The sequence below is a fragment of the Cnephaeus nilssonii genome (assembly GCF_951640355.1).
Source record: "Cnephaeus nilssonii genome assembly, chromosome: 12".
In the NCBI taxonomy this organism is placed as follows: Eukaryota; Metazoa; Chordata; class Mammalia; order Chiroptera; family Vespertilionidae; genus Cnephaeus; species Cnephaeus nilssonii.
The window spans coordinates 26,879,393-26,901,846 of record NC_137083.1 but is presented as its reverse complement, the minus strand read 5'-3'; the positions used below and the strand labels follow the sequence as shown (position 1 = coordinate 26,901,846).

The following is a 22,454-nucleotide window of genomic DNA, read 5'->3' as shown; positions in this document are numbered from 1 at the left end:
CTGTGTCTACGCTGGGAGAACTTCTGTGCTGGAGACACTCTTATGAGATAAGACTTGCAAAATTGCAAAAGCCTCTGTGCTCAGCTTGGATGGGTCAGTTTCAGGGCGGAGCAGACAGCCTTGATTTCCTGTCAGCCCTGCCCTATGAGGCCCCTGGGTCTCAGTGTCCCTCGGTAATCGCTGCAAGCACCTCTGAGAGAAAGCCGCCCTCGAGTTTCACCTGCTGCCAGACAGTCCCATTTCTTCCTGAATGAGTCGGGGTTCCTGGAAACTTGCTCGGAACTGGAGTTCAGCACAGTCTGGAGCTTCCATCTCCCTCCCGCTTTAGAAAGCCAGCCACGCACTCAGCCTCCCATGCATTCAGCAATCAGTCCTCTCTGTGCACGCTCGCCTCCGGACCTTTGCCTCCGCAGCTCCCGAGTCTCAGTGTGCTTTCTCTTTTTCTGACAGTCCAGATTCCCCCCGAATGAGTCTGGTTTCCAAGCGTCTCGATCAGGACTGGAGTTCAGTGCAGTCAGGAGCTTCCTTCTCCCTCCTGCTTTAGAAAGCCAGCCACGCACTCAACCGCCCGTCCTCTCCGTGTGCGAGTCTCCGTACCTCAGCCTTTTGCAGCTCCTCTGAGTCTCAATGTGCTTTCCCCTTTTCTTCTAGTTGTAGAATTTCCACTCAGCCAGCTTTCCTTTGGTTCTGGATGGTGTCCGTTTTGTCTTTTAGTTGTAGTTTTGATATTGTTGTGCGAGGAAGCAGTCTGTGTGTTTACCTATGCCGCCATCCTGGTTTTCCGCTGTTTGACTAGTTCTATGTTCATTGGATAAATTTTCTCCTGAACTGGTAGTCAGATTTAGAAATGTGTTTTTAAAAACCAACTACACCTCCCTTCCCAATGAATAAATGGTCCTTACTCCTTTGGAGGATAAGCCGCTACAACAGCAAATTTTGCAGCCTTTTTCATCTCATGGCACACATAAACGAATTGCTAAAATTCTGCAGCACTCCAAAAAAATATATTTTTTGCCAACCTGACAAAAATTTAGGTATAGTTTTGATTCATTCACATTGGACAGCTATTGTGTTGGCTGTTGTCATCTATTTATTTGACAATCTAAAGGAAAAGAGATCAGTGCCCCTGACTAAATAGTCAGGTATTGTGTGTCTTAAAAATTCTTGTGGCACACCGATGGAAAATCGTTGCTCTACAGCAATTTTATTAGACATTTTCCTGAAATATTCCATTAGGTTCCAGTGTTTTACATGTTAGATTATTAATCATACTGATAAGCATTGGTTTATTATTTTAGAAAATATATCTGTCATTTACTAGACCTTGATCTCAGGTTTTCACAAGCTGGCATATTCTTTTTCTTCACTTCATTAAGTTGCATCTAGATTGGCAGAGAACATTAATTGATTTCTTGTTAGTCAATACATTGGTTTGTTATTAAAATATAGCCTAGTCAATCTGGAACCACTAGATTGAAGTAGTATTTTTCCTTCTATTTCTCTGTTAGTCAAAATTTTAATAAGTGCTTTTTTAGTAATTTTATTTTCTCCATATTTATTTTTTTTAAGTTTTGCTTAGCTATAAAAAGCAAGTGGAACCCTTATGGTCTTAAAGATGCCACCTGAAATAATTTATCATATAAATCCAATGTAAACTAAGAAAATTTGCTTGACACATCAAGTAAAAGCCTAAGAAAATGGTTCTGATAGGGGAAGAGTAGGAAAGGGAGCTGGTATAGGTGATAATGGCACCAGAAATGTGAATTTCCCCCTGTCCACTTGGTGATACTAACCATTAGCCAACTTTTAAGTCTTTGATAATAAAAATGTATTTTAAATTTGTGCAGAAAAGTTCATAAATATGAATTGTCTTAGTAGTAATAATTGGTGGCAGGAAAGGCTAAAAAATATGACTTTCACTGTGAGAATAAAGATTGATTAAAGTTTTATTTCTCAATGTCTTCAATAGGTTTTATATCCTCCCCTTATTTTACTGGTATAACTGAAACACTGATCTGTTTACTATACCATTATTTATGTCAGCTTGACATTTTTGTGATTCTCTTGCTCTCTTCAAGCATTATTTCCCTAAATGTAAACATAGAACTTTAGCCTTTAAGCAGATAATTACCATAATTTTTATGCCTAAAATACCAGTGTTAACTGGAAGCAATGGAAGGCATCCTAATGGAAACCTTTTAAACTGGAGGGAACAATTCCAATTATCTCTACAAGAATGTTTTATGTGAAAGAGCTGTGTGAGTAAAGGGAGAACTCAACACATTTGAACTGGAGGTAGGTCAGGAGGTAGTTTGGTAAGTGCTTTTGATCTCTCCTGTGACACCCAAATACAAATTTCATTTCCCTCAGGCTTCATATTATATCCTTTCTTTGCCTCCCATCACCTTCTAGTTCCATCTCCCTCTTCTATCCTAGGTTAACCAGGTAGTATCTAAACTCAAGAAGCTTTTGATAAATATGTTGTATAGATGGTGATATCTGATCCTGAAAGAATGAAATTCAGAGGTTACTCTGCTGTTATAAATGTGTGGTATTCATGGTTACCCTGGATCTATTTTGAGTTTGAGATTGTGCATATTGGCAGAAAGTTCACATCAGTTTTTGTTAGTTTAATTACAAAATAATTTAAAAGAGTGCATATTTGATGCTTAGAAGGAGACTTTGTTGTGCTTGTAGAGCATAATACTCCAGATTTCTGCTCATACAATCACAAAAGGAAGCTTATCTGTGCCCATTTAACTTATAGAATATGCATACATACAGACTAGCTGTCAGCTTCTGACTGAATTTGTCCTTCTATTGGGAACTCATAACAATCCCCAGCAGCCCTTCCTGCCCTACGCTTCTGCTTGATACCATGTACTTTGGAATGATGCAGCCAAATCTATCTTGCTGGAGTTATCTTCTGTTATTACTAGTTTTACCCCATTGGGGCCACTTTGGCTAGCCTAGTCATATGGTCCAAGTGAGTTTTCTCTTGCCCCAATTCCTTTATTTGTTTTTCTTGTTTCAAGGTTTTAGGACTCCTTACCATTCTTTGACTTGCTCTGAGGTGAATATTCACAACTCTGAACTAAGAAAAAAAAAATAGAGTGCTATAGGAGGTGTTGAAAATAGAAGACAAAGAGCTCTTTGATGAGTGGACAAGACTCAGGGGATGCACAATAGTTGGATAGCTATATTTATTGTTTTTCTTTCAAATTTTATTCTTTATTTTATTTTTTTGGACAATTTTATGATACATCATCTGTATATTGCATTGTGTGTTCACCACCCAAAGTCAAATCTCCTTCCAATACCATACATTTGGCCCCCTTTACCCTTTTTACCCCTCCACCTCCTTTGCCTCTGGTAACCACCATACTGGTGTCTGTGAGCTTGTTCGTTCATTTGTTGTTCATATTGATTTCCTAGGTACTTTGTGGAAGACTGATGGTCCCTTCTAGTGAAGGAGGCAGATAAGAATAGATGAATATCTCATTTAATGTCAGATTGTGTTGAGAGGTACAAAGAACTAGGAAAGGGTAGAAAGAGGAGAAAAAGGATGTAATTTTATTTAGATAATCAGAGAAGGCCCCTTTGAGAAGATAACATTGAAATAGATCCCTGAAGAAATAGGGAAGTGAGCTACCTGGATGAGAATTCATTTATTCCACAAATGTTAATTTAGTGCCTGTTTATTGAACATGATGCCAGACACTGTTCTGGGAGTTAAAGGTATAATTTTGGTGGGGAGGGGGGCACCAGACAAAACTCCCTACCCATATGTAGCTTATTTTCTAGTAGGGAGAGGATGTTTTGGGGAAGAATGTTTTAGTTGAGGGAATATACAAAGACCTGAGGTAGGACCATAATTGGCATATTTCAGGAATAGCAAAGAGGCCAGTATAATTAGAATGAAGAAAGCAAGAGGGTCCATGGTAGATGAAACCAGAGAGGTAGCCCGAGTCTAGGTTATGTAGAGCCCTTGGATTTACTTTAAGGAAGGCAGGAAGCCATTGAAGAGCTTTAAGCAGAATTGACATGATATCAATTAGTTAAAAGAGAAGTACCTTGGCTTCAGTGTGTAACAGTAAAAGAGAGAGATGAGGTAACTTGTACCAAAGAGTTAGTGGAGGAAGTAGTGAGACCTTAAAATCTGGACCCATCAAGATTTGTTGATGTGTAAGTGGTGTATGATACTGAGAGGAGCCAAGGATGACATCTGACTTCTGGAGAATGGAGGTGCCATTATTGGAAATGGATAAGACTTTTAGAAGGGACGTAATTGAGGAGGACACCAAGAGTTCACCTTCATATGTTAAATGTACTAAAGGTGAGAGCGAGGTCAGCACTGGCATGCAGATTTTGGGCTATTGGTATGTGGATGGCATTAGAACTGTGGGACTGGATGAAATTAACTGGGGAGTAGAATGTAAGTGAGAGAAGTCTAAGAACTGAACTGTGAGGCTCTTCGGTATTTGAAGGTCAGGGAGAGGAGGACGGACTAGCAAAGGAGTCTTCAAAGTGGCCCGTGGTGTAGGAGAAGACCAGGAGGGTGTGGTGACCTGGAGACGAAGGGAAGAAAGTTTTACAAGATCAGCCATGTAAAATGCTGCAGTGGGTTAAAGAACATGGATGTTCAGCACAGACTGTTGGATTTGGCCACAAGGAGGCCATTGGGAACCTTGATAACTATTTCTTTGAAGTGTGGCAGACAAAAGCCTGATTGGAATGGGCTTGAAAGAGAACAAAAGGAGAGGAAATGAAGACTCTTATCATCCTCACTGCTATCATCATCTCTGTTAATTAAACGAATGAGGGCTGCTAATGCCAGGAGTCGTGCCAAGGTCTTGAGTGACAAAGATGAAATCTGTCTCTATCCTCTGAGAACCCACAGTGAGGCAGGGCTAACTGATGCAGTGTAATTTATGCCACATACAGACAAATGTATATGTGTCGATAACATTGACACAGGTAAAATACTAATTCTTCTTCTTCTTTTTTTAATCCTCACCCGAGGATATTTTTCCATTGAGTTTTTCTTTTCTTTTTTTAAAATATATTTTATTGATTTTTTTACAGAGAGGAAGGGAGAGGGAGAGAGAGTTAGAAACATCGATCAGCTGCCTCCTGCACACCCCCTACTGGGGATGTGCCTGCAACCGACGTACATGCCCTTGACCGGAATCGAACCTGGGGCCCTTGAGTCCGCAGGCCGACGCTCTATCCACTGAGCCAAACCAGTTAGGGCGCCATTGATTTTTAGAGAAAGTGGAAGAGAGAGGAACAGACAGAGAGAAACATCCATGTGAGAGGAACACATCGATTGGTTGTCTCCTGTACTCGTCCTGACCAGGGCCAGAGCTGGGGAGGAGCCTGCAACTGAGTTAAGTGTCCTTGACTGAAATCGAACCTGGGACCCTTTGGTCCCAGGTTGACGCTCTGAGCAAACCAGCTAGGGCACTAATTCTTGGGAGACTGAAAATGTTATAGAAAGGAGGTGAATATGAGCTCAGAGTTAAAAACTGTGGAGGAGAGAGCCAGGCAGATGAGGGGAAGAGAGCTGGTTCAACAGGAGTGTCAATAGGACAGGTATAGCAAGTAGGCCAGTGTGGCTAGACCTGAAGGACAGGGAAGATTACCTGGAAATGAGGCTGGCCAGGTAGCTGGTGTCATTTGTAAAGGCATAATATCATGGCACAGGATTAGGCTTTCACCTGTACGGAATGAGGACTTTTAAGCAAGGGAGTGAGTGGTATGATCACGTCTGCACTTTAGAAATATCACTTCTGTATCATAGAAAAGTAAGCCAGTTAAACCTGTGGACAGTGGAGTAGAAACAGGATACGCTAGTGGAAGAGATGTCTATGAGGGGCATTTAGAATAGTTCAGTTAGGAATGCTGTGGTCTTGGTCCTGATGAAGTAGTGACATGAGGAAGAAACAAATGAGATAGGTGTTTGTTTAGTCGCAATGGAGGCGAGGAGGAAGGGGGTCATGAATGACTCCAGGGTTCCGCACTTGGGCAGTCTGGAAGATGATGAGGAAGCATCCATCAGAATTAAACTACATAACACAAGCAACCAGTTGGTACCAAACAGTATGTAATTTTGTGGGCTGTGGTTTTTTTTTAGGAGCGGGGTGCTTGTTTTCCTTTTAAGTAGAAGGAAATAAATAATGGAACTGCAACATTGATTAACTTGCATAGTTTCCTTATCCTGATTCTCTCTCTAGAGAAAGCACAGTTGTTCCCAAATAACTTTTAAATGCTAATTCAGTAATTAGAGATTGAAGAGAGACATTATCTTTAGAAGAAGATAGGATATAAAAAAGAACTAATGAAGAATAAAACCATTTTCTAATTTGAAGGGTTTTATAATGTTTCATTTTCATTTTGCTGAATTTATAAACTTAAGTTATACTCCCAGAGTCCTATGCATTTGATGTCCCTTTTATTCATACGGAAAATGTCGGCAATTTGTGACTATGTAATTGCTTTAAAAAGTAATCTAGATTTACATTTACACTTCAGATTTTTTTGTGTGTCTAATTTTTTGTGTCTGATTTTTTCTTTGAGGATCTTTAAAGCTCAACACTCCCTGCTTTGGGGGCATCCCTTTTATTTCCAGTAACCATCTTCCTTCTCATCAATAATCTGTCCCAGACTATTGGTTCTGTTTCAGTTTATAACATTCTAGGCCTGCTTTCTTGAGATTGTTTCAAAGTTACCTTGGTTAGACTTGGGTGTGAAATGGTTAATCACACCATAATTTTGATACTTATCAGCTTAGTCCTCAAGGGACAATTTCTTTTCCCTCATTTGTGAGTTCTTGAAGGGCATCTCACTGTTGTCTCTATGAAACATCTCTAGATGAACGAAGATTCCTTGTGTTGGCCAACTGTAGTTCATGCACAGGTTATATTATATAGAGTTGGATCATTTTCACTTAGCATAAAAAGCAATGTTCCAGCAGTTAGAAAATACAAAAAGAGGGCGGGGGTGGGAGGTTAGATCAAGAACTAAATGTAATTAATGCAAGCCTAAGAGTGTTTGAATTATAGTTCCAGTTTGGTAACATCACGTGGTTTATTGCTATTAGATTTGTTATTTCAGACTGCGTACGTATGTGCTGTATTTTCAGGAAGTTACAGCTGATCCTACTGCCACACTCACAGCAGCAGAAGAGAGAAAGGAGAAGGTCCCAAGCCCACACCTAAGTCACCTCGTGGTTTTGACCTCCGGGGACACATTATATGGGTTGGCTGAGAGAGTGGTAGCCACAGAATCCCTGTAAGTTGTTAAAAACAGTTACTTTACCATTGAATATTTAAGAAAGGCTATTAAAGTAAGCCTTGTATAATTAGACTTCTAGCTGTATATATCTTCCACTTCGAAATATCAATGTGTATTTCCGAGAAGTATACCCTAAAATAGATTACCAGTGGATTTTTAAAACTGCATGTTTGGTTTTCGGTTACATAAATGGAAGGAGGGAAATCTTTTAAGTTTCAATCTTTAGCAACGTGATCCGTGCTTTAAGTAAAACTTTAAAAGATATTCTAGTGTACTTTCTATTTTCCTATCGAATTGTGGTTCTGGAGAAACTAGTTACGTTGTCAGTTCAGTGTTAAATGTAGTCGACCCTTGACATCCGCAAGAGTACATCCTGACCTTTATAAATCCCCCAGGTTTTAATACAGCTGAAGCATATAACTTCTCCCATAAAACGTAGTCAATTTTAACTTAAGGATTTTTGTGTTCATAACAAAAAATAGAGGAAAACAGTGCAGCTACCAGCCGTCTTCCAGCCAGGGGCCTCTGACTCCGGCACCCCGGCCTCCTGGCCTGAAGCTCACATGTGTGTCTCAGTCGAGCTCCTTTGTTACATGTTATGAACGTTGGGTAACTTCTGATAAGTGTCAGATGTTAAATCTGTGAATTCAGGGGTCTGTTGTATATAATTAAATGGGATCTTTAAAAGAAATCCTTTCAAATCTTTCTCCAATGTTTTGTGTTATCTGTGCTCATATCTTAACATGCAAAGCAGCATAACGACACCTTTGTGTCCAAATTAGCTCCCTTGAAGTCACCGTTCTTCCACCTCAATTCACATTCAATGATAAGTTGAGCTTTCATTTTTATGTAGAATGTAAATGAGCATGTCAAGAGGTAGTTCACTAAAGTGGAAAATAATTTTAATTGTTAAAGTTTTGCTTAGAGATCTTAAAGACTACTTCTACAAAAATACTGGCAGGCTCTAACTCTGTGCTTCATTTACAAGGCGGGTTATTTGTTCCCCTTAGGGTATTCTTGGCTGAACAATTTGAGTTTCTTCAGCCGCATCTGGATGCTGTGATGCCTGCAGTCAAAAAGCCCTTCCTTCAGCAGTTTTATTCTCAGGTCAGAGATGGGTCTCGGGTGTCATTTCAACTGGGAGCCAGAGAGGACTGTCACACATTAGTTAGGGGTTTTGTTTCGCTTCCTTTTTGACTAATGATTTGAATATTTGTTTATTCGCCCCTGAATCGCTGTATTAAATACTTCCTGGGCAACTCATATAACGTTCAGTCCAGTGAGAGAGAAAGCCAGTTACTTAAAATATACAAAGGGGAAAGAGTCAGCGGCAGGGTATTTCACCTTGACTGCAGGAGGAAAGGGGTGTGGTTGGAAGCAGGTTGTCTAGAAAGGCTGTTTGGAGGAAGTGATGTTTAAACTTAACCAGCTAGGCAAGTAGGGAGTATATTCCAAATCAAGGGATGGCTTATACACAGAGCAGCAGGGGAGGGAGAGCATGATGCACGTGAGCAGCTGAGACACTCAAGCTGCCAGGCCAGGGTAGCGGGCTTGTGACGAGAATGATGGCGCAGTGATAGGCGGGAGCTGCACAACGTACAGGGCTCTCAGCTAGAAGAGTATTATTCCAAGGGTCCTGGGAAGCTACGGGAGGATGTGACCCAGGTGAGTGGCATGGTCAGGGGTGTGTTTTAGAAAGTGTGCTTGGGAGGCAGTGTGAAAAAGGGACGTTAGATGACAAGCCTGGAGGCATGGAGACCGGCTGGAGGGCAGTTACAGAAATGCAGTCAGACGGAATGGTGAGGTGGGGAGGGTGGGAGTCGAGATGGAAAGAAGTGAAAGAATTTGAGAAGGATTTGCTATCTCCAAGGAAATCTGTAGTTCTTTTAGAAACTACTGTCTATGGCCTCGTTTACTTAATGTCTCAAAATTATGTTTTGAGTGAGACCTTTGCCCTCGAATTAAAGTATTTTCATCATATAAATCTCCAAATGAATAATGACTTATTTTCAGATATGATGTGTCCTAGAAATAGGAGCAAAATGTCTTTTATACTTTTGATACTTTAGAAAACATTTGTTTTCATTTCTGTGCAATTTATTTCAGACAGTCTCAACTGCCAGTGAACTACGCAAACCGATTTACTGGATCGTAGCTGGTAAAGCCATTGATTATGAACAGATGCTGCTCCTGATGGCTAACGTGAAATGGGATGTAAAGGAAATTATGTCACAGCACAACATATATGTAGATGCACTGTTAAAGGCAAGTACTCTGGGAAACGTCTTTGTTAAAGACGATTCTGCTAAGAGAACTGTTCATGTAATACAATCGCTCTAAAGTAGTGAGCTTATAGTTACAGTATTACCACATTTCTCACATTGTGATATTAAAATCCCTGAATTAGATTAGGCTTACTTTCTGAATTTTGTGTTATTTTAGACCCAAGAATACTTGGTAGAACTTTTGTTTTGCTCACTAATTTTCCACTGGACTTAGAGTTTGATTGGCATGACCTGGCTGATTCTCATGTTGTGTATCCTCAGTAGCCATGGCTGTGGAGACAAGAAGGTATTTCTACTGTTGGATGTATATTAGCAAGAGACCATACACCCGATTATTCTAAGTTGTGTTTTACAGAAATCACACTACCTTTGCAATGTGTCTTGCAAATACCTTTGCATTTAATAATTTATGTTTATAAGTTTTCTGGAAAGAATAGTAGTCGTTTTTTAAAAAAATCATGCATCATGTGATATTTATAGATCACCTGACATGTGGCAAGCATTGCTCTAGGTCAGTGATGGCGAACCTATGACACGCGTCAGCACTGACACGCATAGGCATTTCTGATGACATGCGGCCGCTGCGGCGGCCGCATGCCGAGGATGAAACATTTGCTGCTCCTGAGGATGAAACATTTGCGAAATAATGTTTTTTCCTCAAAGTGACACACTACCTGAGTTATGCTCAGTTTTTTGGCGAAGTTTGACACACCAAGCTCAAAAGGTTGCCCATCACTGCTCTAGGTGCTGGCAATGGAGTTGTAAATTAAGGAATTTACATGCCAGCAAGGGATAGTAGTAAAGAGATAAATTAAGATATGATGTGTCAGGTGAGGAACAGTCCTGTGAAAAAATAAATGGCCAGCAGAAGAGGAATAGAGAGTGGCAGGGGGTGGGTGGGGAGGAGTACCATTTGCTTGTGGTTAGAGGACTCCAATAATGGTGAGAATTGAGGAGACACCCGGAGGAAGTGAGAACATGAACCATGTGGATGTCTGAGGTGAGGAAAGAGCATCTGGGAAAATGAAAACCAGCTTTCAGAAAAATTTTGTTTTTCCTGTTTGTCCATGAAAAGAAAATTGGTCCTTAAGCTCCTGACTTTTATCTAATTTACTTACACAAACATTTTTATCTGCTTGCAAGGCAATAAATAGTAGCCTGGGACACTTGAGAACCAGTCAACAAAGCCAATGAGCAAAGGAGAGAGAGCAGTGGGATCCATCTAGTGCTCCAGAGCCCAGCATGGTATGGCTCTGCCCCAGGGCTGGGACATCAGTACTATATACTAGTATAAGAAAGAACCAATGCTATTCACATTATTAACCTGAACCCAGTTTTTATCAGCTGAAAACTTTTCATAAACTTTTCTGATCATTTTGTTCTATTATTTTTCCAAGTCTAAACTGTTATGTAAAAAGCACTCTGCATTGTTGCTTCAAAAGAATCCTCAGTAGAAGGAATGGTTCTATTTATTTATCAACAAGCACTCTTGCACATGAATTTAGCAATGAGTAGAATGACATTTAACATTAAGCATATAATTTTAACTTTAAAATATGAAAGAAACCCTTGAAACCCAAACACAGTTTACTGTAAAGAAGCATTAAATACAATAGCAAATACTACTGCTCTACTAGATTCATGAAATGAAAAATTGAAGAGCAATTACTTATTTAACTTGTATTTTCAGAAGTAAGCTTAGTAGGTTGAAGATGTATTTTTTTTTCATAAATAATTAAAAGCAGTTAACTGTCAAAATAAATCCTCAAAAAATTGTGATTTAGGAAGTAGCAAAGGATAGCATAATAATAATGATGTGGTAGCTTGACTGGTGATCACATTAGATTTTTTTCTCCGTGTGTCATTAGAAAATTTGAACACATGTCCGTCTTGACTTGTTCAGCATTGTGTAACTTCTCCATTGAAGAAAAATGCCATCTTAAGCCTTCTTAACTTTATTTGAAATATATTGTCAAGGAAGGATCAACAGCATTTACTTTAGTAAATGAACATATTTAGGCAATAATAGTCCAAAGAAACCAGAAATACATTTATTGAAGGGTGAACCATCTGCTGCTTTCATGTAATTGTTGGGTTATACATATTTTTATTTTTAGTAGAGTGGTATCATAAAAGTTACTCATAAGTAACAAAAGTGTTGTTTTCTATAACTGAAAATATTTTGTTTTATTTTGTCCATCTTACTAAAAATTTGCAGCTATTACATGACTTTCAAATCATCTCTCTATATAAAAAGCCAGCGACCGTAACGGCCATAATGACTGGTTGCTATGACACCCACTATGGCCAATGAACTGGCAGGATTAGGGTGTGGGACCGGCCAGCCAACCTTGCAGCCCCTCCCCCCTGCTAGCCCACCCCTGATTGGACTCTCCCACCCTGATCAAGAGTGCCCCTCCCTTTCCCCTGCCCCCGATCAGCCCACCCCACCAGGAGAGGCCCCGCAGCCCCTCCCCGCAGCAGGCCCGCCCCTGATCGCAACCCCCCACCCCAATAGGTGGTAGGGCTGGCTGGCCAACCACCTGCAGCCCCTCCTCCCACTTAGCCCCACCCCAGAATGGCCCCCCTCACCCTGATCAGGGGCAAGGCCAGCCGGCAAACCACCCATGGCCCCTCCCCTAGGCTGCTGGCTCCCAGTCAGCCCCCAACCCCAATCGGGGATGGGGCCTGGTGGCCAATCGCCCACGGCCCCTTCCCCCAGCCAGCCCGGCCCAGCCCTGATCACCGGCCAGCCAACCTCCCCCTATCTCCTCCTCCCAACAGGCCCAGCCCCAATCCTCTCTGATTGAGGCCGGGCCTGCCGGACCCCACCCATGCATGAATTCGTGCACTGGGCCTCTAGTTTGCTATATAATTATTTACTTTAAAAAACATTTAAGCAAGAGAATAATTTATCAAATTGTTCACTAAGGAATATAGATAGCCACAAATTACAGATAGTTCACTCTGAATTTAAAACATTGTTTTTAACTGGGCCTCTTGAAGGATTTTAAAAACATAGATTATCAAGCTCTTTTTATCTATACTGACAGTCATAGAAAAAATTGAGATGTAAGAACATTTGAACATGGTTAGCATTGTTTAATCAGTTGATGACACTTATTTCCTTTGAGATAAAATGTACATACTCTGTATTACAACATAATTTAAACACTATTAAGGTTTTTTTCTAAGTGTAACAAATTGAATAAATTAGGCATTATCTCTTTTGGTTTTACTTGGTTTGATTCTGAGTCCTCCTAAATCTTTTTTTGCCACTGAGATGGGAAAACAATGCAGCATTATAATTACATTCACATACAGCTGTGATTTTTGTCTTCTTAGGAATTTGAACAGTTTAACAGGAGGTTAAATGAGGTTTCTAAGAGAGTTCGGATACCCTTGCCCGTGTCTAACATACTTTGGGAACATTGTATACGACTGGCTAACAGAACTATTGTGGAAGGGTAAGTTTTTTGCGAAAGCATTATCTGATTCCTCAGTGATAAATCATAATGTATGTATAACATTATAATTACACTAATGGATGGAGAGATAGGTAGAGATAGTGATAAATAGCAGATAATCCCATAATAATTTAGGTTTGACTTTAGAATATAATTAGAAGAAACCTTAAACCTTACTATATCACCTCTGTCTATGGATGCTTTTCTGGCTGGTGACCTAGAACCAGCTCATAGAAGAGAGAGGAATACAGCAGCTAGTGGTTCTCTGAAAGTTAAACTAGTAGTAATTATTATTACCTAATAATATGATTATGCTGATGATTCATAATACTTACTGAGCACTGTGAACCAGAACTTCACAGGGTTATATCATCAAATCCTAACCTCTCTTAGATAGTACTATTATTTTATGTCAGTGAGAAAACCCAGCCTCAAAATTGAGGCTTAAAGAGGTTAAATAACTTGTCCAAGTTCACAGTTTTTTATTTTATTTATTTATTTATTTAGATTATTTCCTTTTTTTTTTCAGTAATAGTTGACAGTCAATATTATATTAGTCTCAAGTATACAGGATAGTGGTCAGACTTTTATATAATTTACAAAGCGTTCCCCCTGTCAAGTTCCCAGTTTTCAAACACAGAGAAGGCTTATGCACGCCTGATTTTCTGACGGCGAGTCATTCCCCGTCGCCACAATACCACTGCTAATAAGATCATTATTATGTCACTGTAAACTGTATAACGCTTTCATGTGTTGACTTTAAAGATCTCTCAACAGTAATGTTCCCCTTGCTCAGAAACCATGCTCACAGTGCCCATGGCACCCAGAACACAGATAAGAGGCGGTGGAGCATTTAAAGCGTCCCTGAAAGCAAACCGCTGCTTCAGAGCGCGTGCAGAGTGATCTAGAATTGCACATCAGTTCAGTTTTCACACTGTCATCTATCTGACTTCTCTTCAGTCCTTATTAGTTCTAAGAAAGAACGTATCAGGGAGTGAGAAGGTGAGGATGACAAGCTGACGACAGTCTTGGCACTCTGCGCTGAAGCCAGCCGTGCTGTACATCACACACTGGCTCCGTGTCCACTGTCCCGACTGAAAGCATTTGAAATAAATTTGTTTAATAAAGTAGAAAATGGATAATAAATGTTATGTTTCTGTGTCAACACTTTTAATTAAAAAGAAACACACAACAAAACCCTTGGTCACTTTAAATAACGAAAGCTTTGATTTTCTTGCACTTTTCCTTAGGGGAGGTACCTCATTCCCTAGGTTTGGAATCTCCATGTTTTGTATGATTGAAAGAATGAGACACTGACTTATGAGTAATAAAATGTATGTGAGGATTAATCTATTAATTCTTATTACTATTCAACCTTAACACACACAGGTTTTCAGTAACGTGAGGTTTCAGAATAAGTCTATTAAGTGTTTTATTATAAAAAATATGTATATACTTTCTGGGCTTATATGTGTGCACATTTTCAGGTTTGCTGAATGCCCATTGGAAACTTACTTCATTTGTTTTCCCTGTATCCAGTAGCTACAATATTGAAACTGCTTTAACGAAACAAAGATCACTTTGGAGTATTCATAGCTTTGTTTTAGAAATAATTGTTGGCAGCAAGATTAGCTGGAATCCCAATTTAACTTTCTTGCAGGTGATCATGTTAACTGAGCATGGAGAACAGCGTGTAGAGCAGCAAAGAACCTTTGCACATGAGGCCCCTGAGGCCCAGATAGGCACCAGGGCTGCTGAGTGACGTGCCGGAGCACAGTCCGGCCTCCCGACTTCATGTTCCTGTGCTTTTCCCCCTGCAAATGGGGAGTTAGTCCAGAGTTGGATTAGAGAATAGTTTAAGTACCTAAAGGCTTCTTTTTCTAGTCATCCCATCATTTATGTTTTTATTATTGTGTGTCTTAGATATGCCAATGTCAAGAAGTGTAGTAATGAGGGTCGTGCCTTGATGCAATTGGACTTTCAACAGTTTTTAATGAAGCTTGAAAAACTAACAGATATTAGGCCCATTCCTGATAAAGAATTCGTGGAAACCTACATTAAAGCCTACTACCTGACTGAGAATGACATGGAGCGCTGGATCAAGGAGCACAGGGTGAGAGCTGGGAAACAGATAATTAAGTTTTTGTTCCTTTTCCTTGGATCTGTTTAGTCTGGTATATTATATAATTCAGTCATGAGAACGAAACCTAAAGAAACATTTGCTTTTTCAGTGTGGACTACTGAGGCCATTTCTTTACCATGTTCACACAGTGTCTGTGCAATGCCCTTTGCCTAATCAAATCCTGAGACCTTGGTGAACTGTAACAGTAATTATCTAGAAAGAGAGCCAGAGTCTGAACGTTAGCTATATTTATCCTCCCGCTGTTGTAGGAAAAGGCTGAAGTGGGTTAACATCAAGACAAATTGAATACAGCCACATTGAAATGCGTCACTAGTTCAAGTCTTAAACCTCCTCGCAGCCCTCAACAATGAATGAATGAATGACATCCTCTGAACGCACTGACATGTAGTAGTGATGATTGAATGCGGTAATACTAAATGGCTAAATGTAACTTCATCCTCCATTAGATTTTACCTTAAGTGTAGATGAGATTATTTTTCTTTTGTGTGGATTCATAGATAAGTAGAGAAAAAAATACAATTTATGAAGTGTTATGTAGGATGCTGAATTTTTGACACAGTTCAAATCGAGGTATCACTAGAGCATGCTTATTACGGGAGCTTTTCTGTGTGATTGTTGTAGCGTTTGTCTAGGTAGGCAGTATGTGAAGAAAAATTTAATGAAAGTGTGGGAAGTGTTAAAATTGCACCGAATCTCATTTCTTCAATGACTCTAGCATTCACATTTATTTGTGCTATAAACATCATCAGTAAAGACTAGGTAAATATCTCATTTGACTGGGTAAGGACACGGAAATTACTTATATATACTTTATGAGGCTCATCCTTTCTGGTTTCAACATTCTAGAAAAATGGAATGACCATTAGTCTGAGTTTTCTGTACATGTGCCCATTTGTAGGTCAGTTTCAGATCTCTGGGAGCAAAGTAGAAATGTACATGCTATTTTCAAAGATTTCAGAATTGAGGAAAATGTCACCATTTTTAGTCCCACTGTCCGGTGACATTTGTGAACCATAATGCTAACCCAGGTGCAGATGGATGCTGAGTGTTTCCAGGACCCATTTAGTAAAGTAAGCTGTAAACACTTCAGGATTGGTACTGAGGAGGAAGCTTGGGGAAAGGTTACAAGTAGCTGAGGACAGAAAGCATAGCTCTTAGATATCCATTCTTTGATGCAAGAACGGTACCCTTTTACATTTTCCTCTTTTAGTATAGTGGACTGAAATTTTTAGTTTAGTATTTTGGAAGAACTTGAACTAACTGATATTTGTAATTTGGTGAAAATTTCCCAGCAACAGGGCCTGCCCTGTCTTAAGAGAACCCCTGTTCCGCGGTGTCTGGTCCAGTGTTTGATGACAGTTGTGTCCGCTAAGTATTGACTGATTACTTAAGAGAATTTGCCAGGTGTTTACAGATGCTTTGAGTAGTTGGCTGAGTTCTTAAAATGAACTCTTTCTCATATTTTGAAATTGCACTATCTTCAGTGGTGATCTCCAGTGAAGACATGTTCTTAGTAGATGATAGACACAACCCTCTCTCCTGGTCTGAACTCTTGCTATCCAACCTCCAGGACCTGTCAATATATAAAACTTTCTGATAAGGCCCATTCTTCCTCATTCTAGCAACTTGTAATCTCAAATTCAGAAACCAAATACTTGTACAACAGAAAATACTTAATGGTCTTACTTTTACTTACTAGCTACCAGTTACAATAGGAGGGTTTAAAATCCAGTAACTTTCTGATCTATGTTACCTTATTCATTTATTCTATCTGAGAAAAGTTGTTCTGTGATTGGAGATCTTTGTCTTTTATATACAATGTCTATAAAATGTAGAGTGCTGGAAAATGCTTATTCAGTAGCATTTTAAAAATTTGAAATGTCAGTGTAATTTGATAACTTAATAACAAAGACTGTCACAGAAACAAGCATAAAGTGTGTGCTCTTAAACATAATAAAAAGCATAGGCATGTGAGATTGTCTGCCGTATTAAAGAGATCCCAGTCCTTCCTGTTTCAAATGAATGCTGTGGTACCTTATTTCCTATGATCACAGCTCGCAAACCCTTTGTCTCATGTCTGAACTATATTTTCACTGCTTTCTTCTCGGTTGTAGTGCTCAGTTACTGTCCACTGAGACCTGAGTGTCCGCCCGTCCTTCCATTGATCCGTGAACTAAATATGATCTTTTTTTTTTTTTTGAGCAGGAGTATTCAACGAAGCAGCTGACCAATCTGGTTAATGTTTGCCTGGGATCCCATATCAATAAAAAAGCAAGACAGAAACTTCTAGCAGCTATAGATGACATAGACAGACCCAAAAGATAATGAACACAATTCTCTTTCCTCAATGCCATTTATCTTCTCTCAACATCTATGGAATGGAAGCCAATTTTTCATGCCTCCTGCCAGCGGTCTGCTAAGAATACTTCGTGCATGTTCTTTCCAACAGGAAAGTGGAAAACACTGAAGTCCGTGTGGTGTTCTGAAATGCTCTGATCTCTTCTCTTCAACTTTTAGTCTCATTTGTTGTATTCCTTTCCTGAAATGATATCGTTGCCTTGTCATAACTGTTGTTATATGATTACCATTATGCATTTTACAGAAGAATGGACTGTAAGTATATAATTATAGGGAACTGTGATGATATGTCCATGGGCAGATTTTGGAGAATGAATTTATGTTGACATTTTTCTACCCTCTGACTTGGTTCTTAATTAATTAGCATAATATTAGAGGGTTAATGTACAGTATCTCCTAATTATGAGCACTGCATGAGGGCTGAGAAGTACATGTAAGCAAAATGGTTGAAAAATCAATATGTTCTCTGTGTTTTCGAATGTGAAAGTTGTGAGTTTTAAATTGGTTATGATACAGTGATCATACATGATAAAATTTAATAAATGGTACACTCCAACATGACCAGCCTATGTGAGACTGTGTTTTGATATCTTTCCACAGCAGGCAGATTTCATAAAAGTACAATGGATTTTCTTTGCATGTTTTGATTTTAGTCATCTTAAATCCAAAAACCAATGGTGAAAAGTAATTTCATTAGTTATACCTTTTCAGTACCCGAATGGCACACAGAATGGTGATTGTGGGATTTTTAAAAAGTGCGATTTTTTTATATCAGTTTTGTTCTCTTTGAATTCAACTTTTGTCTTAGGACAGCACAGCCTGGCTTAGCTGACTCACGGGAAGAACTCTCTGTTAGTCAAACATAAGCATAGGGTCTGTGTTCACTTTTCTTAAATATCAGCTCTGTAGGACAGATGTAAAATAATGTGAGTTTAGCCAATGATAAACTTTGGAACTCAGCAACTCTGTACTGTTCTTTTAAACTTTGCTTTGAAGTCAGGCATTTTCTTCCAACATACAGAAAACCAACAGAGGCTTAATGGAGATATAACCCTACCATTTATCAATGTCTTAAGGTTGTCAGGAGAATAGTATCAATTCTTTTCGTAGAATTCTTTGTAGTTTATAAACTTATAAATACAAAGACCCAATATTTTCCTCTCCTGGCCCATATGTTTACACATCTCCTTGCACCCCCAGCTTCATTGACTAAACAAAAGCACTGCCTAGTATCTGTTTCTTTAGATAATGGGATGGCTATTTTAAAATTTATTTGGCCTGAGGTCTATCAGTTACCTCTTCTGAGTCATTAATCTTTGAGACAGACTTGTAGCAAGCAAGCTAACTGCAATTTTGTCCCTGAGATTTAAGTGTGTGTCAGTAATAAAATTCTAAATGAGATGATAATTAGCACACATGCAGGGACTGAGATTTGGCTGTACCTGATATACATTTTTCAGTAAGTATTTTGTCTTAATCTTTAGAAGTTCACTTGTTGGAAGCTGGCTTAAATGCTTTTCTAACCATCTTGTAGAGAAAAGGCAAGATGATCTTTACAATTTAAGTTCCATTGGTCTTGTTGAGTATAATAATTTTCAACATATTGGCAATTTGAAACATTGTTTGACCTGGTGTTTGACCTTTATCATAAGAACTTGGCTCTTCTGGTTTCAGGCATCTTGGTTTTGTTGTTTGTTTTTTTGTTGTTGTTGCTGTTTTTCTAAGCCAAAATAGTTTTTTGTCTTCTTGTTAAAGGTCAAACTCTTCCTCTTTTTCTTTTGACTATTCTTTTTGCTCTCTCAGCTCTTAAACGTCATCTTCAGGAGAATATGAAGAGTAATTTTGGAAGAGATGATGATTTAATAAAAATGATGATGGCAGGGAGGACTGCCAGCAATTGGGGTGGGCAGGTATTGATCAGTTGATGCCATGAGCTGCTGTTCCCAAAGTTTCAGAGGCGGTATATAAATAACATAATTGTAGTATTTGAAATGGGAAGACAGCAATGACAGCGTCACACTAGAACTGTCCATCTGGCAAGGCAGAATTGGAGGGCAAAAAATATTTTAGTAAAAATGGGTAACAGAACAGACGAGCATTTTTCTCTTCCCACAGTGACTCTGCTTGTAGGCAGGGGAGTGACAAGTAGGCAGGCAGTGTCAGGAGCCTTGTGAACCCAAAGTTCATCGGGATCAGTGAATCTGCTGGGGAGGAGCATATGGGTCCGGCAACAGGGATCTCATAGTATGGATGTAGCCTAGGGGACAAGGTGACAAGGTGCTAAGAAGCTTCTAGATTAAAATCTAATCGTTTTGAAGCTGGTAGGAAATTTAGAGATCACCTAGTGCAAGCTTCCAGTAGGTAAGTTACGGATGCCTGTAATCTCTGGGCATCCACAAGGCAGGAGATCCTTTATAGCATTCCCACCTGGTCAGCTACTTCCTGAGAATTTCCAGCCACAGGAAACTCAACTTCCTCGCAGGCTCTGATCATCAGAGATCTTTCTGGACCTGAAACTGCATTCCATGAAGTCTGCATTTCTTGCCTTTGTTCTGCCCTACGATCAGGGGAAATGCGGACACCTGTCTTGACTCATTTTGAGCTTGTAGTCAAGTGAAGCTCTTAAGTTTATTCAGCGCTGTTAAAAATCTATCCTCTTGTACAGTTTTGAGTGTCAATTCAAGATCTTACATAACTTTCATCTAACTGTTGTTTTACTTTGGGACTTGTTGCAGCCTTCTAGAATTTGTTCGTTTTAGATTCTGTCATTAGGAATATGAAGCATGTGCTACTTTGCTACCCTCATGATAAGGAAGTGTGCCTTGTATGTCCTCACTCATGGGTAAAAATGTAAGTGGGACAGAACCAAGGAAAGAGCTCGTGGGCCCAGCACCAAGCAACTGCAGTAATCAGAACTCTGAATAGGTGCCTAAGAGCCATGAATGCACTACACTTTCTCACTTTCCCCATGTTTTTCTAATTTGACCATAAAGATAATATGAAATTTTGTGGAATTCTTTGATGGGAATAAAATTTTAGTAACATCCTCAAAATGGAAAGTGGATACAATTTGGTTTTCTTTCCTGACTTGAATCTGTGCTGGCTTTTGATAATGACCATTTATTTTTATGTGTTCACCAGCTATTTTTTTAACATTTTATTCTTGAAATCTGCCTAGTCCATGGGTAGCTCACCAAGATGATTGTGTGGTAAGCCTAATTCCTCTCAGTAAATTAATTCCAGACTTCACCTCATTCCAGACTTCAGACACCTCTCCTCCATTCATACAGTGGTGCAGGGATTTCTGCTGTTCTCACTTCCTTTATAACCACAGGAAGAAGATGTATACTCCTGTAAAGGTGTGTGTTTACTTACTGGAGTGTTATCTCTCTCTGACTTCCATTTATCTTAATCGTGTTTGTTTTTCTAATTGTAATGACTATTCTTTTTGGAAAACCTAATTACTATTACTCCACAAACCTCAAGCAGTGAGGGATGTGTTTTCCTCCTTCCTGCTTGGAACACATATGTAAAAACCCTAGAGTTGCCCTGAGGCAGTTTTTAAAATTTTGTCTTTATTGTTGAAAGTATAGATGTTCTCCCCTCTCCTCCGCCCCACTGACCCCCTCTACCCTGCTCCCTCCGCCTCCCTAGGCCTTCACCACACTGTCTGTCCATGGGTTATGCATGTATGCATATAAGTTATTTGGTTAATCTCTTCTGCTTCTGCATCTCTGGATCTATTTTTTTCATCAGTTTATTTTGTTCATTAGATTACACATATAAGTGAGATCATGTGATATGTGTCTTTCTCAGACTGGCTGATTTTGCTTAGCATATTCTGCAGGTCCCTCCATGCCGTCACAAAGGGTAAGAGATCCTTCTTTTTTACAGCTGGATAGTATTTCCTTGGGCAAATATACCTTATCTTTTTTATCCACTCACCTACTGATAGGCACTTGGGCTGTTTCCAGATCTTAGCTGTTGTAAATAGTGCTACTGTGAACATATGGGTGCATATATTCTTTCTCTTTGGTTTTCAGGATTGTTAGGATATAGTCCTAGAAGTAGGGTCACTGCATCAAATGAAAGTTTCATGACCAAGTGGGGTTTATCCCAGGAATGCAAGGCTGGTACAATATTTACAAATCAATAAACGTGATATATCACATAAGCAAAATCATATGGTCATATCAATAGGTGCAGAAAAAGCATTCGACAAAATCCAGCACCCATCTATAATAATAAAAGCGTAATATGCTAATTAGACTGGACAGCCTAACGACCTTCCAGATGAAGCTGCGGCTGCGAGAGCCAAGGCAAGCGTCCACGGCTGGGAGGACCAAGCCTCTTACATGAATTTCGTGCATCAGGCCTCTAGTTTTTTATAAAAACTCTCAACAAAGTGGGAATTGAGGCCGCAACATAATAAAGACCATTTATCACAAACTTAGCCAACATCACACTCAATAGGCAAAAACTAAAAGTGTTTCCCTTAAGAACAGGAACAAGACAGGGGTATCCCCTTTCACCATTTTATTCCACATAGTACTGGAACTCTTAGCCAAAGCGATCAGACAAGAAGAAAACATAAAAGGCATCCAAACTGGAATGGAGGAAGTGAAGCTCATTATTTGCAGATGACATGGTATTGTGCATAGAAAACCCTAAAGATTCCACCAAAAAACTAGAGTTAATAAATTAATTTGGCAAAGTGGCAGGATACAAAATTAATGTCCAGAAATCAAAGGCATTTTTATACACTGATAATGAGTAGTTTAGTTTTTGAACTGTCTTTGCAAAGTTTTGATATCAGGGTAATAACTTCATAGTATGAATTGGGAAATATTTCCTCCTTTTACTTTCTGGAAAAGATTGTTTAGAATTGGTGTTAATTCTTTAGTG

General features: G+C 39.4%; 1 protein-coding gene across 1 annotated transcript in view; it reads left to right on the top strand.

Annotated features, from left to right (window-relative positions):
* Positions 1–18,107, top strand: part of VPS50 (VPS50 subunit of EARP/GARPII complex) — a 120,785-nt gene extending 102,678 nt beyond the window's left edge. Inside the window, exons 23-28 of the mRNA XM_079786409.1 lie at positions 7,145–7,293; positions 8,307–8,403; positions 9,403–9,561; positions 12,927–13,048; positions 14,972–15,161; positions 17,397–18,107. Coding sequence (XP_079642535.1) covers positions 7,145–7,293; positions 8,307–8,403; positions 9,403–9,561; positions 12,927–13,048; positions 14,972–15,161; positions 17,397–17,516 — 837 coding nt within the window. The 3' untranslated portion in view covers positions 17,517–18,107. The remainder of the gene's footprint in view (positions 1–7,144; positions 7,294–8,306; positions 8,404–9,402; positions 9,562–12,926; positions 13,049–14,971; positions 15,162–17,396) is intronic.
* The last annotated feature ends 4,347 nt before the right edge of the window (positions 18,108–22,454 follow it).